Source organism: Gallus gallus, chromosome 1 (assembly GCF_016699485.2).
Source record: "Gallus gallus isolate bGalGal1 chromosome 1, bGalGal1.mat.broiler.GRCg7b, whole genome shotgun sequence".
In the NCBI taxonomy this organism is placed as follows: Eukaryota; Metazoa; Chordata; class Aves; order Galliformes; family Phasianidae; genus Gallus; species Gallus gallus.
The window spans coordinates 39951736-39966048 of NC_052532.1; the positions used below are offsets into that span (position 1 = coordinate 39951736).

At 37.2% G+C, this 14313-nt stretch overlaps 1 protein-coding gene across 7 annotated transcripts in view; it reads left to right on the plus strand.

Annotated features, from left to right (window-relative positions):
* Positions 1 to 3226: 3226 nt before the first annotated feature.
* Positions 3227 to 14313, plus strand: part of PTPRQ (protein tyrosine phosphatase, receptor type Q) — a 123717-nt gene continuing 112630 nt past the window's right edge. For 6 of the 7 annotated variants that reach the window (XM_040667503.2, XM_040667510.2, XM_040667520.2 and 3 more), the window contains exons 1-9: positions 3227 to 3331; positions 5750 to 5887; positions 6441 to 6576; positions 7446 to 7700; positions 9460 to 9677; positions 10679 to 10865; positions 10991 to 11275; positions 12026 to 12310; positions 12978 to 13247. In XM_040667503.2, the coding sequence (XP_040523437.1) occupies positions 3284 to 3331; positions 5750 to 5887; positions 6441 to 6576; positions 7446 to 7700; positions 9460 to 9677; positions 10679 to 10865; positions 10991 to 11275; positions 12026 to 12310; positions 12978 to 13247 (1822 nt within the window). In that variant the 5' untranslated portion in view covers positions 3227 to 3283. Of the gene's footprint in view, positions 3332 to 5749; positions 5888 to 6440; positions 6577 to 7445; positions 7701 to 9459; positions 9678 to 10678; positions 10866 to 10990; positions 11276 to 12025; positions 12311 to 12977; positions 13248 to 14313 lie in introns of those variants that run through there. The other variant, XM_040667537.1, reaches the window with a different exon arrangement.

The window sequence follows — 14313 nt, forward strand, 5'->3', positions numbered from 1 at the left end:
GAAAAAGCTGTTTGCAGTGAGGTCTCTGTAGCTAACTTCTTTTGAGAGCAGGGTCATGGAGGCATTTACAGGAAAATACTCCAGAATAACCAACAGTCACTGTACTATTCAGTGCTTAAGTAGTCACAAAATGCTGCTCCAGGTGTGTATCCTGACCTTCGATAGAGCCCAATGTTTTTTTTTTTTTTTTAATTATGTACTGATTCTGTGTAGCTCTTTCTGTCTCTTTTTTTCCCTCATATCTCCTTTTATAAGAAGTTAGAGGACAAGTACAGTTTCCAAATCTAGAGGCTAGTCTTTGTGTAAAAACATACAATGTAAGTACCAATTGGGAACACTGTGGCAGTGGGAAACGCTGACTTGAACTGAGTTGTTCAAGTTCTGTCCCATCAAATCCTTTTCCAGAAATTATCTTGAGGTTATGCTGCAGCGGTAATCATGTGTGGGTGTATGTCCTTTGGGAAAGCCTCACAGATGTATGTAGTGCAAAATATAAATGAATTTCAGCATGTAACCATGCTGGTTCAAAAGTAGCTTTTGTTTGAAAAATGAGAGGAGTGTAAAAAGCATTTGTGATGATGTTGCATTCTGGGGAGAACCAGTAATGATAAAACTTAATCACTAGTAGCGCTGAATAAAAGGAAAATGGTTGCGTTTTAGGGAGTGTTCTTTTCATTAAGGTGGAATGTGCCACACAATGCTTGTGTATGAAAACCAATCCGTCAGTACAGCCTCTTTTTATGCTTGGTGATTACAAGGGTGCTATGGAAAATAGCTAAGCGTATCTGCTTTGAAAAGCAGCTTACTTGTACTCCTAGCTGAAGCAGCATTCAGGCGTTCCACCTATGTGTGCTTTGTGTATGTCTGTCTCAGATAGACTCAGTGTTTTGAGATAGGGGATGTCCTAGCAGCAACTTCTGATTTACTCTGTTCATCTTTGAACCTGGGAAACACAAAAGCTCAAAACCAGTATTTTCTGGTGAGGTTCCACCTGTCTCTTTACTAATGCTAAATAAAGTTCTAAATAAAGCTCCAATAAAAAAAGATGTATTCCTTTTTCCACAGTTCAAATTTCAGCTGTACACAGCTTTAAGGAAAAAAGAGGAGCAGCCAATTGAAGAACAAGATCCTATCTCAAAACAAAGAATGTATTATGTCATGATACTACCTAAAAATATACAGTAAATAATAGGATGAATGTTGCTCACTTTTGTGGTATATGCACACAATTATGCTATTTTTAATGTATTCTGTGACTATTTTGTTTGGAAATGATTCATAAATGATACTTATCATCATATTATACTGATTCAATTTCAAAGGGCACAGTAGACTTCTTTAAAAAAGATTGATTTTGGAATGATTGGGGCACTGAGAGAAGTTTACCTCCAGATTCAGCCTACAAAGGAGGCGAGTCAACCCTTTACAAGGGTAGATAATGGCAGGATAAGGGGAAATGGTTTTAAGTTGAAGGAGGGAAGATTTAGGTTAGATATCAGGGGGAAGTTCTTTACCAAGAGTGGTGAGGCACTGCAACAGGCTGCCCAGAGAGGTTGTGGATGCCCCATCCCTGGAGGTGTTCAAGATCAGGTTGGATGGGGCCCTGGGCAGCCTGGTCCCGAGGTTGAATGTGGAGGTTGGTGGCCCTCCATGTGTCACGGGGGTTGGAGATTCATGATCCTTGAGGTCCCTTCCAACCCGGGCCATTCTATGACTCTATGACTCTATGATTCTATGATTCATTACTTTAAATTTGGTCAAAGGCTTTTGTCAGAGCTTTTGTCTGTTCTTGCTTAGCAGATTTTGGGAAATAAATGATGTCTATTTCTCTTCTGGTACCAACCTCTGTGTTTCACAGACGGGATGATGTAGGAAGCCAGTGTTGAACTGAGCAGAAATGCAAGGGTTCTGAGAGCGCGTTTATCCGTAAGTGGTCCCATTGTATCCCTTTTCACACAATCTAGAAGTTAACATTTTTTGTTAGTCTAGCCAATTGAAAAGATTAAATGTATTAATTAACCTAAGTTGCTTTGATTGTATTCATTACTAATGCTTTCCACAGACGTACTCTGAAACTCTGTAATGCTTCATTGAGAAGTATTTTCTCCAAGAAAACTGCAGCCAGAACCCTGGGAACAAGTATTGCACCTTGCACATATTTATTTATGAAGCCTCAAACGTACTGCTGCAGCAAGGAGGGAGAGCTGAGGAACACCCTCTGGCAGTGCATGATAGTCTTCCAATACTGAGAAACCTCTTAGCACTCACACAATCCTGACTTCTGGCAAGTTCCCTATGGTGCTGGGACTTCCATGCTGCCGAGGTGCGGCCTTGCCTGGATCAGCGGGATGGGCGCCATTGCTTCCCTTCAGGCAGGCAGGACCTGGGCAGCAGAGCCACTCTATGTAGAGCAGGAAACAAGTGGCCAGCATCAGGTGCGAGCTGCTGCAATGCCTCAGCTGGGCATGAGGGGACCTGAAGGGATCTGGAAGCTGGTGTTTTGTTGTTTTGCCGCTAATGCTCAGGACTTGGTGGCATTTCAGAGATAGCTCTCTGACGCATTACTGACTGGATGTTGATGGAGTCCTCTAACAAACAGGTTGGGATTGTGTGAGGGAGATCTGTTTTGAGAAGTAGGAGTTTACATGTTCCATATTCAGTTCCACACCTGCTCGTGCAGTTCCCTGTGAAATCTTACCATGCACCTGTCTTTTGATGACCAATTTTTAACAGAAATTGTCGCAAATTCATAATGTTTATATAAGTTCCTCTAGGACATACTAGAAGCATGTTGACAGAAAGTTCTGCAGGGCTGCCTGGCACTTCTTTGAAAACAGTTTTAAGGCTTACAGCCTTATTTTGCACATTGACCAAGGCACAGCTTGCTAGAAATATGTAGTTTAGGAACACTTAAGGGCTTCTGTGGGTTTAGATGGCTTTTAGTCCTTGAATTGGTAGTAAAAGAAAAAACACCACCAAAAAGAACAACCTGATATTTTTGCCTCAGGGCTTTTTTATTGGCTAATGAATAACCTGCATCTCCAGCTTTCACTGAGACAGTGAAGAGTAACATCCCTTTGTGGATGCTGAAAGCCCTGTGTGGGGGATGGGGCAGGGTGGGAGAGCAGAGCCAAGCCGAAGGCAGGCCATTGGCTGCAGCTGCACCCATGTCAGGCATGAGTGGGTGTTAGTTTTCTCTTAGTCTGAAGTGCTCGAGGACAAGTTTGTTTTGGAGCTGTTGTAATTTGAACACAGGCACTGGGACTATAACATTTCTTTCTCTATGGGTCAAGCAATTCTTCTCCTGCTTTTATTACAATGCTTATTACAGGTAAGAAAAATACTCCCTTCTTGGAAAGTGGATAGATTGAATGTTACAATTTTGTGGTCTGTGATTTGAACTGTTTCTTGTCACTTTGACAGTTGTGGGGAGCTCTTGTTTATTGCTGCTGAACATTCCCAGCCTTCTCTCTTCTCTCTAAATTGTCCGAAGCTCTCTTGAGAGCCTTAATCTGCTCTGCTGCTAGCTGCTTCTGGTCAGTGCTGTTCCTTAGAAGGAGGAACATCTACCAGCATCTTTAACTCCTTAACTAGTTCCTATTGCTTGTTAACCCTCTGGTTCTATGGAGGAACACACTGTGATCATTCTGGTACACAGGGGTATGCTCTGCATAATTCTTTAAGAAGTACACAAACTTATGAAGTATAAAACCACGTACATAAGAACCACATTGCTCTCTTACCTCTTAATTTTCTACTACACTTTGCCGTAATTTGGTCCATATTTACCTATATATTGATTTTGCATATGCAGTCTTGAATTTTCTTTCTGTGTTTTGTGATGATGATGACAACGTCCTGTCAGTCCCATGTACAAATACTTCTCCACTCCTGTAGAGAAGAGAGCTGTGTGTTTGGGGTGCTAAGCAGACTCCTAACGTGTTTTTTCAGCACATGCAGATGGTGTCCAGGTGTGGTAGCCAGGTTTGAGCTCAAGAAGAGGTGCTTTTGCGGACCGCTTGATGTTGCAGTCAGTGATTTTCAGCAAGTAGGGATATGTGCTGCTGAGAGTACTGTCAAAACTTCAGCTAGTTCAATATCAAACCTCCAGCAGTGGTGAAAAGCAGGTCCTTGGAGATGACTCTAAGAGCAGTGTAGAACATTAGAACTGTCTACAGTATGTTAGTTTCCCACTATTTGCAGCTTAAGAGCTTCTTAAGATGGATGTAGTTTTAGTGCATTTAGTGAGCTTTAGTGTAACTCTCTTTTATTAGCTAGTCCATCCTCCTCTGAAGCTTTCAATACTTGTTTTAAACTTGGGCAAGGAGTTCCGCAGGTCAGCTGTACTGTCCATTGCCTCTTGCTTGGTTGAGCCTGGACTCTACCAGATGCGCTTTTTTCCTTCACAGTACTTGTGCTGAGAGAGACAAGGGAAGAGCAATCCTTGCTCACTTATGAGCACTACATAAGATTTTATAGACCTCTATTGTATTTCCCCTTGTCGCTCTTTTTCAGATTGACAAGTTTACATTTGTCATTTGTAAAGTAATAGTCTACAGAAGTCACATATTTGCTCAGAAAGGCACCTTTTTAGTTAGTGTGCAGCTACCCTAAACATACATTTAAACCTTTAGTTCTTTGGGGCCCATTTAAAATATTTTTTAAAATTTATTTGGATAGGAGCTTAAAATATACATGTTAGGTATAGTCAAGTTATTGTTAGGTATACTAGTGGTATACTAGTGGTATACTATTCAATTCCTGCTTTTTTTTTTTTTTCATGGGAGGAAGGGGAAGGGAAGAGTGTATGTTGTTTTTTTTGTCTTTTTTTTTTTGCTAAATGATGGCATTTATGGCATTTATTTGCCATCTTAATTCTTTAAAAAAAATAAAAATAGACTTAAAACACAGAAAGAACTGCATAGTTTATATAATTATGTCATAGGGATTGACATCACGTGCCCAACTTTCCTTAATTTTACAAATTCAAATTCAAATTTTACAAATTAAAAAAAAAGTGAACCTTCCCGCCAATATTCCATTGTATTTTTTTGCCACGTGACAGATGGCAGCAGAGGGGCAGTCTGACACAATAGTGTCTGACATGGGAGTGCAGATGAAGCAAAGGTGTGGCATTGAATTCCTCTGTGCAGAAAAAATTACATTCATTGACATTTGCTGAACATTTATGGAGACCAAGCAGTGGATGTGAGTGCAGTGAGGCGGTGGGTGATGTGTTTCAGCAGTGACTCCAGAGACAGTGGGTCACCTCTGCTGGTGCTGATTTTTATGAGTGGAGCATGAAGGCTCTTGTTCATTGCTGACAAAAATGCATAGCTAATGGCAGTGACTGCGCTGAAAAAGAATTTTTTGCAGCTGAGAATTTGCCCTATCGAAGAGTGCTGTTGTGCTCTTTGTAACTGTTGTAGTTTCCATGGAAATAAAGAGAAGGCATTACTTACAGAACAACCTGTGAAGATCTTTATTTTGATAGGGCATGCTTGGGTCTCAGCTGACATGGTTTGGCCACCTCTGAAGAGAGAAAAATAATAGCACCTGTACCTCCCAAACTTGTAAAAATTAAGAAGACTCTATGTGTCACACGGTAGAGCTGATAATACTGCTCCATATAAAAACTAATAGTAGCTAACAAGTTTACCTAAAAGTAGTTAATTCAGAGATTTTAATTAAGTAACTGAACGTATTTTTTCTGCATGTTAAGTTGCATTCACATCTGTTTCTGTTACAGGTCTCAGAGTGCCTAGTCTGTGACCAAGTGAGAAAGCCTTCTAGAGCAGTTTTATTGGAGTGGACAGAATTTCCCAAAGGAGAACATGCAGAATATTATATTGTAACCTACCAGCTCACAGATGCTTTCAATCAAAAAGTAAATTTCAACTAAGCATGAAGTAGTTGCAAGGATATTTAAATTGCACTGCATTTTTTTTACTAGCTGCATTTTTTTTTTAAGATTAATGTAAAAAAGCAAATAAAGAGGAACTTTTCAAAAATTATACTGAATTCTGTAATTCGTGCCTTACAGAGTCCATTTGAAGCCAATGGTATTGAATAAGAATAGACAGACGTGTGTTCAAAGTTAGAATATGTTAGTTCTTTAATGTTCTTTGGTTGGAAGGGAGAGTCCAGCTTCCTCAGAAGAGATACAAACACTACCTCCAGATCTTTGTTGCAGGACATTGTTCTTTTTTTGAGCACAGGATGTCCTGGAACTTAGAGAAGATATGGGGATTTTAATATGAAGGTGTTAATAGCTGGAATGATCAAAATAGTTTTTGCTCTACATGCATTGAGTATTTTGCTGTTAACTGGCCTTAAGTTGCACATACTATGATGTTAGATGAACATTTAAAGAATAGAGACCATTTATGAATTGTATTTTTCTTACCTTCCCTGTATTTCAACATTGTTTTAAATTGCAGAATATAAAAAACATTTCTGAAGTTGAGCAAAAGCCTATCGGTACTACAGTTCTGCTGGAGGAAAGTAAGCATTATGACATTACAATAGAATCCCTAAAAAATGGACAAATTCGGAGTGTAAAGACATTTAAGACACGTAAGTAGTGTAGTACTAAATGTTTTTGTATTATTATAGTAAGACTGATTTAGAGGAAGATTAGAGAGAAACAAATGGAAATCCTGAGAATATTCAAGTATTTAGAAAATTTGCATCAAGGTATGTTGTCAAATAAGAACAATAGAAGAAATAATTTTACTATAACTTGTTCGGTTAGCATAACAGTTCTGTAAGAGGGGACTGATGTAAATGTTCAGGAGATTTCTGAGTGTTACAAGCAGTTATACTGCAGTAATTCTGGGAGGAATTTATTAAAGCCATCAGGTAAGTTACTTACAGCCTGGGAATTTCATGCCAGCTCAAGGTTTTGATTGCTTGTCTTACTTATAAAAATTAAATATACTAATTGAATATTTAGTATTTTTGCTTCTGTTTTCACTCTTTCAAAAATGTTGTCAAGCAGCTTGAAGATCTTGCTACAGTAACTCACTGGGGCAAATGTTTAGTATAAGAAATTGTGTGTAGCAACTGAACTTAAGTACATCATTTATATCTGTAGATCTGTTTATGATCACAGAACTTGCTGATAACTAAAATTGAAAGGACTTTCTAATCTTAATTTTATTAATTGCTTTAAAATAGTTTAATAGGATTACCCTAGTACACATTAAAGATTTACATTTGCTTGTGTTCAGAAAATTGAGAGAAAATTGTTCTAAGTTGAAAACACTGCAGCACCCTGACTATGACTATGATGATGCTTTTGTACTTAAACACGCTTCAGTCTATGCTCTTCACTTTTATTTATGATTTTTAGACATATTACACAGACATTATAGTGATGCAGTAAAGATTTGAGTCAATTATTCTGCTGTGGTAAAGACCTTTTCTTTTTTTTGGACTACTAGGTGGAATTTCAGAAAATGACTTCAAAATACTTGTGACAGCCACTACTGTGTCTTTTAATTTGAGTACAATGACCAAAGAATTTGCAGTTTCAGTTTCATTGAATGATTCTTCCCAGATTATACCAAAAAATCATGGATTCTTTGTCTGGAATGATTTGACACCTGGAACCTTATATACATTTGAGTTTACATTTGACCAATTACATCTTGAATTTATTAATGTGTCTCAGTCACTGGAAGTTCAAGCTGAAACAGGTATTTATTTCTTTGTTGTAGTCACAGTCAGTGTGAGGAAGTGCTGCCTGCTTTTAAGAAGAATTAAGAGAAAATTGCAAGGAGTCTGTATAGCATTATGCAATTTTCTGTTAGATGTATATTGTTTCATTTCTGGAAAGAATGAAACTGAATGTTAATGTCACAAATGTTCTTTTATTTTTCTCAGGAGCAAGAATTTGAATTTGTATGTGTGAATATTTTAAGCTAATTACATATTTTGCAGTTTAAAATAGACTCAAGTGGATTCTTGTCCAATAGGACTAGGGAGTGGCCTCAAGTTGGACCAGGGGAAGTTCAGATTGGATATTAGGAAGAATTTTTTTTCTCAGAAAAAGTGGTTAGGCATTGGAAGAGTTTTCCCATGGAAGGGGTGGAGCCACTGTCCCTGGAGGTATTTATGGAAAGGGGAGATGTTGTACATAGAGACACGGTTTAGTGGGCAATATTGGTGGTAGATGGATGATTGGACTAGGTGATCTTTGAGGTCTTTTCCAACCTTGGTGATTCTATGATTCTAGATTAGATGAAATTGGTCTCTAAACACAACAGGTTTGGGATTGTAATTTTTTGAGGGTATGGGTTGAATTTGTTATATAGTTTCAATGAAAAACAGGGAAAATTCTGAATTTTGTAAGAGTTTGGAAGACACTTTTCAAAGTGTTTTGGTAACAACAGTGATATTGCACTGTTAAGTGGCAAATCTAATTGTGCTGTTTAGTAAGAAATGCTTTGAAGGAGTAACATTTTTGAGGATGCTTGATAGTGTTAGTTTGCTCCTTTCAAAGCAGTAATGCTTTGATAAGGCTCTTAAAAGAAAAGATGATATAGTTTCAGATTCAGGAAATGATCATTTACCTAAACTATGGAAATTTGTTAGTGATTTGTTAACTTCAAGTTTTAAAAGTTGAAAAACAAACTAGAAACTAATGAAGAATGACATTTTTTTTTCATAGAAACATAACATCATAGAACCTTTTGAGTTGGAAGGGACCCTTAAAGGTCATCTAGTCCAACTATCCTGCAGTGAACAGGACACCTACAGCTAGATGAGGAGCTCAGAGCCCCAGCCAGCCTGACCTTGGATGTCTCCAAGGATGAGGTGTCCACCATCCCTGGGCAGACTGTTCCAGTGCCTCACTACCCTCATTTTAAGAAGCTTCTTCCTTATATCCAGCCTAAATCTCCCCTTTTAGTTTGAAACTATTTCCTCTATTCTGCCAACTTTGGTGGTTGGTGTGATTCTGTGGTTCTGCATTAGATGAAACTGGACTTAAGGGTTAGGGTTAGATTCTGCTAAAGAGTCTGTTTCCTTCTTTCTTACAGCCTCCCATTTAGATACTGAAATAGCTCTATCAGGTGTCCCCAGAGCCTTCTCTTCAGGCTGAACAGCTCCAGCTCTCTCAGACTGTCCTCATAGGGGTGGTGTTCCCTCCCTTGGAACAATTTTGTGGCCCTCCTCTGAATGTGATTAGTATAAAAAAATAACTGTTTTCTTTTTTTGCTTTAGTGGATAAAAGCTGATAATCTTTTAATTTAATCAATCAGAATTCTTAAGACACTCAAGATTTTGAGTGAGGGATATCTCACTATTAAAGATTTTCTTTTGTGGTTTGCAATCATGATTTAATTAAATGCTGTCATCTTCTGACTATATGTGGATTTTTAAAAAATCTGAAACTGTAACACTACCACAAATGATACTGAACGTGTTTAAAATACTGTGCTTGTTTACCTACAGGCACCTGCTCCAAAGGGTGGCTGGCATTCCAAAGTAGCTGCTATAGAATGAGTAAGGAGAGCAAGCCATGGAAGGTGGCACAACAGACATGTGAAAATTCTTCACAAGAGGCTCATCTTCTTAACATAGGGAGTGAAGAAGAACGTGGTTTTATTTTATCTTATCTCCAGACAGTTAGCCACATAGTCATGTTATGGACAGGTCTTAATGACTTGAAGGTCAGTCTGTTTTACTTTCTTTGCTATTAAATATATGGAAAAAAGGAGATTTGTAATGTGTTGAAACCAATTCATTAAAATAAAAAATACTATGCTCTAAACTGACTATTTGTTTGAATAGTTATCATAGAAATAGTATTAGTATTGGTATTAGTATATTGGCAGTTGTACAAGGAATCATTATTTCTAAGTATTCAGAAGTACTGAAATCATTTAGCATGGCACTGCAGGGGAGAAAATAAAGACTACTTTATTCACAACACGAGTTTTTTCAACACTAGGTGGTTTTTTTTTGTTTTTTTTTTGTTTTTTTTTTTTTGTGAGTACATCGTAAGAATGTCCTTTTGCCTGTAGATGGTGCTGTTTTACCGTTTAAGAAAAAAATAAATAAAAAAAATCATTCTATGCATTGTCCATTACTTAATTGGGTGCCAAAGTCTAGGGTTGGCTTTCTTTGTTTTGATGCAGGTCTGAGATACTGATTTGTCCTGCCTTAGCATGGTCCGTTCAGTATGGATGCTGGATAGGCCAGTGGAAGAAGGGACTGGAAGAAAGTATTTCATATAAAAAGTTTCCCCTCCCCATATCTGTGATAGGAGAGTTCTTAATGCCAGCTCTCCTGTTACTAAATGACTCGTTGTGACCACTGTGATGGATTGTGTGGTTTGGGAAGAACTACAGTGGTAGATGAAAATATTGGGAAAACTCTGAGAAATTATTTGATTAATAGCATTTTTTTAAAAGGTTGTCTGTAATAAGCAATCTCTTTAACTATTTTTGGCTTTTATTAACATATTATAATAGAAGGGGTAGAATTTTGCACTGAAATATTTTTTATTCAAAACGTTCCCATATAATTAATTTTAGAAATAAAATCGTAGATTTTGGATGTTCAGGAGACATGCTTACAATGAGAAACCTTTAGTAATTAACATAATGTAAAAAATACATGCATATGTTTGTTTGTTTTTCCTGCTTTTTTTTTTTTTTTTTTAACATAGGAGGAAAGTCAGCTCTTGTGGACGGATGGATCTCATTATTCCCTAAAGGCTAACGTCTCATCTTTGTCAATGCTACCAGCAAATGAAGCAGATTGCTATGCCCTTCAGAGAGATCCCACTGGTCCTGACTATTTCTTCATGGGATTTTTCTGCTTTATACAGCTACCATATATCTGTGAATATGAATGTAACTATATTTCTTCCAATCTTCTGCATTAATTTTAAACTCCCACCCCTTCATATTCAAAAATACAAATATGAAGAAAGTGTCCATGATATTTAATGGCTTTTTATTTTTATGTTCTTTTTTAGTACCTGTGATGCCAGAAAACACCATATTCACTGTTTTTGATGTCAAGACAACTGAAGTTGAATTTATATGGAGTTATATGGATATCTGGCTTAAGTCAGGCTTTGCACTCATAATGAAGTACTATTCTGATCATTTGAAACCACAAAGTCTGAGCTTGCCTGCAAATACAACTCAAGCAAAAATTGTTCAATTGTGTCCTGGTCTTTGCTATAGGTTTTTACTAGTGGCAAGGAACCCAGAAGGGGCACAGGCTGTCTTAAGTCCAATTCTGAAGGTAGAAACAAGTAAGTTACAAAAGTGAATAGCAATAATAACCACATAATCATACACTTTTCATATTGTTCCTTTGGTTATGTTATTATTTGTATTGATAACTAGTCTGAAATTAGAAATAACTCTGAACATGAGTTCTGAACCTAGGATTCACCTGCTTGTAGAGTGGGTTCCAAAATCTTTATTTTGCTTTTGTACTCAAGTGCTTATCTTGAACTGCATCTAAAGAGAGGTGGCCAGCAGGGTGAGGGAGGTGATTGTTGCAGAAACAGAGAATCACAGAATTGTAGGGGTTGGACTACTGACTGAACTGTTGGGAGAGATGTAGGAAACATATGATGAACTGTTTTAAAGTGCTTGATAAAGTGAATTGAACAATTTCTGAAATTCTGTAGATTTTTGCCATTTGTCTCATTAGGACTGGATTTTAATCAACTTAGGCAACTTTGTCTGAGATAATGCTTCTGATTTATGTACAAGACAAAGGACATATCTGAAGAGACCGAGTCCTACATAAGAGCTGGGTAATTAATAAAACCTAAATTAGACAGTGACAGTATTCCTCTGCAAATCAATGTTAGTTAAACTGTCAAGATTTCTTTCTTTGATTCGATTTAAGACCACTTTTTTAAGCTCATATTGTTAACTTTTCAAGTTGTTTAAAAAAAAATGTATTTTTTTGTTTGTTTTAAGATGAAAAAAGTCTACAAGAGACATAAGAAGCTCTTACCCTATTTTCTGTTTCTAATCTTACCCAATAGGGCCATTGCACTCCCCGAAGTTAGAGACTACGTATGTTTCATCTGCAGAAATACATTTGAAGTGGAAGCCTCCACAGCATTCCTCCTGTGCTCATTTTCATTATTACCTTATTAACATTTTGGATAGTGAAACCAGTGTCTGGGAACAGTTGCCAGTTGAAAAAAACAAGACATCAACAGTAATGGGAAATAGAAAACCTTATCATCAGTACCAGATATATTTGCAGAATGTAGCAGAGAAAGGAACTCAAAGCTGCCATGAAAAGCCTATATTAATAACGACAGGTGATGTATCAATTTTCTGTTTGGTTGGCTGTTTTTTATTCTTTCCCCTAGATGGTTTACATTGAAAATTGGAGGCATAAATATATTTTTAAAGTTACGTGCAGGTTTAGGTTTGTTGGTATGTACTGAGGGAAAATTGGGGCAATTCTTTTCTATTTTTTCTGTTTAATAATTTTAGTCTTCAGAACCTTTCAAAAAAGTGAATGTACCTCTCTTCCTTTTTACTTGGTAACTTAAACTATAGTACTGTGTTCTGAAGCAGTGGCATCATATTTGATGTATCCTGATTTATGGTTCATATATTAATGTAACTTTAACAAAGTAGAAACCTTTCCATGATGTCTCAAATGATGTTGCTGAAAACATTAAATTTTTCAAAATTGTTGGTACTGTGACTCAAACTGTCATTTTTTGTGTCTGTATATGTTCAATGGAACAGAATATGCTTGTAAAATCAGGCATTTTTATGAGAAAAAATCGAAGAATCTTCCTGTAACATTTAAGTGTCTAAAAACTGTCTACAAGACATTTAATACATAAGTAGTAGATTTAAAATCATAAAATATCTAGAAGCAATAATAAAGCAAACTACTTTGGGGAAGAGTTTCTTAAGGGATGTTATGTTTGAGCTGTGGTTTTATACTGAAATTCTTTTTCTTTGATAAAGCTGTCAGTCCACCTATAGCTGTTTTTATTCAGCCTGAGGATGTGCAAGAAGAGAGTGTAATCCTTCACTGGAAGCTGTCACAAGAGGGTCAGGAGTCCTATATCCAGGTGAAACCTAGTACAGACGTTGGTGAAACTAAAAAGTTTCTAGTAAACAATACAGAAGAATTTAAGATTGATCTTCTAATTCCTGGAATGACTTACGAAATAGCAGTGGCAAGTGTGAATAATGGAAATATGAGTGAACTCAAGACCGTTCAATGCACTTTAAGTAAGACCTAGTTAAGCAGTGGAAATTACAGACTATAGTACACTCAACATCACTCTTGTTATCATTACTAACAAATTACTAACAGATTTATCGTGTCAAGTATGCTCGCTTAATAGCCGGGGATAAAACTAGAATATGAATTACATTGATTCATTTCTTACTGTTAAAGGCAAAGCAGATGATGTTAACTTTCAGAGAGATGCAACCTTGGGAAACGCATTGGTATTATTGAATGTTGTTTAAGCGTGGTAAGGATCGGAGTATGGAGTCCCGTTCCCTCTGACTGAAGAAATTGAGTGAATTGTTGATTTGAAATAGGAAATTATAGGAATGGTTGAAACAGTATTTTGGGTAGAGATGAATTAGGCATCCTGTGAAACGGGAAAGAAATTACCCTACTATTGGTGAGAGGGTGCCGGGAAAAGATTTTGAGTTTGAAGTAGCAGTAGCTGAAAGGGAAAAAGCTGTAAATTCTTAATCAAAGATCCTTTTCTGTCATTGTTTACTGACATGTTGAAATGCTTTTCACACAGTATAATTTTTATTTTTTTTTATTTTTTCATGTATGTGAAAATAATGGCCAGGACTCACTCATGATATATATGTGATATATAAAAGCTGCAGCTGTCAGATTGTAGATATGTTAAATGATGCCTTGTCATTTTTTAAAGTAGTTGCAGTATATATATATTTTTTAATCATAGAATCGTAGAACAGCCTGGATTGAAAGGACCACAATGGTCATCCAGTTTCAACCCCCCTGCTATGTGCAGGGTCGCCAACCACTAGACCAGGCTGCCCAGAGCAACATCCAGCCTGGCCTTGAATGCCTCCAGGGATGGGGCATCCACAACCTCCTTGGGCAACCTGTTCCAGTGTGTCACCACCCTCTGTCTGGAAAAACTTCCTCCTAATATCCAACCTAAACCTCCCCTGCCTCAGTTTAAAACCATTCCCCCTTGTCCTATCACTATCCACCCTCGTAAACAGCCATTCCCCTTCCTGTTTATATGTTCCCTTCAAGTACTGGAAGGCCACAATGAGATCTCTCTCTTTTTATATTTTA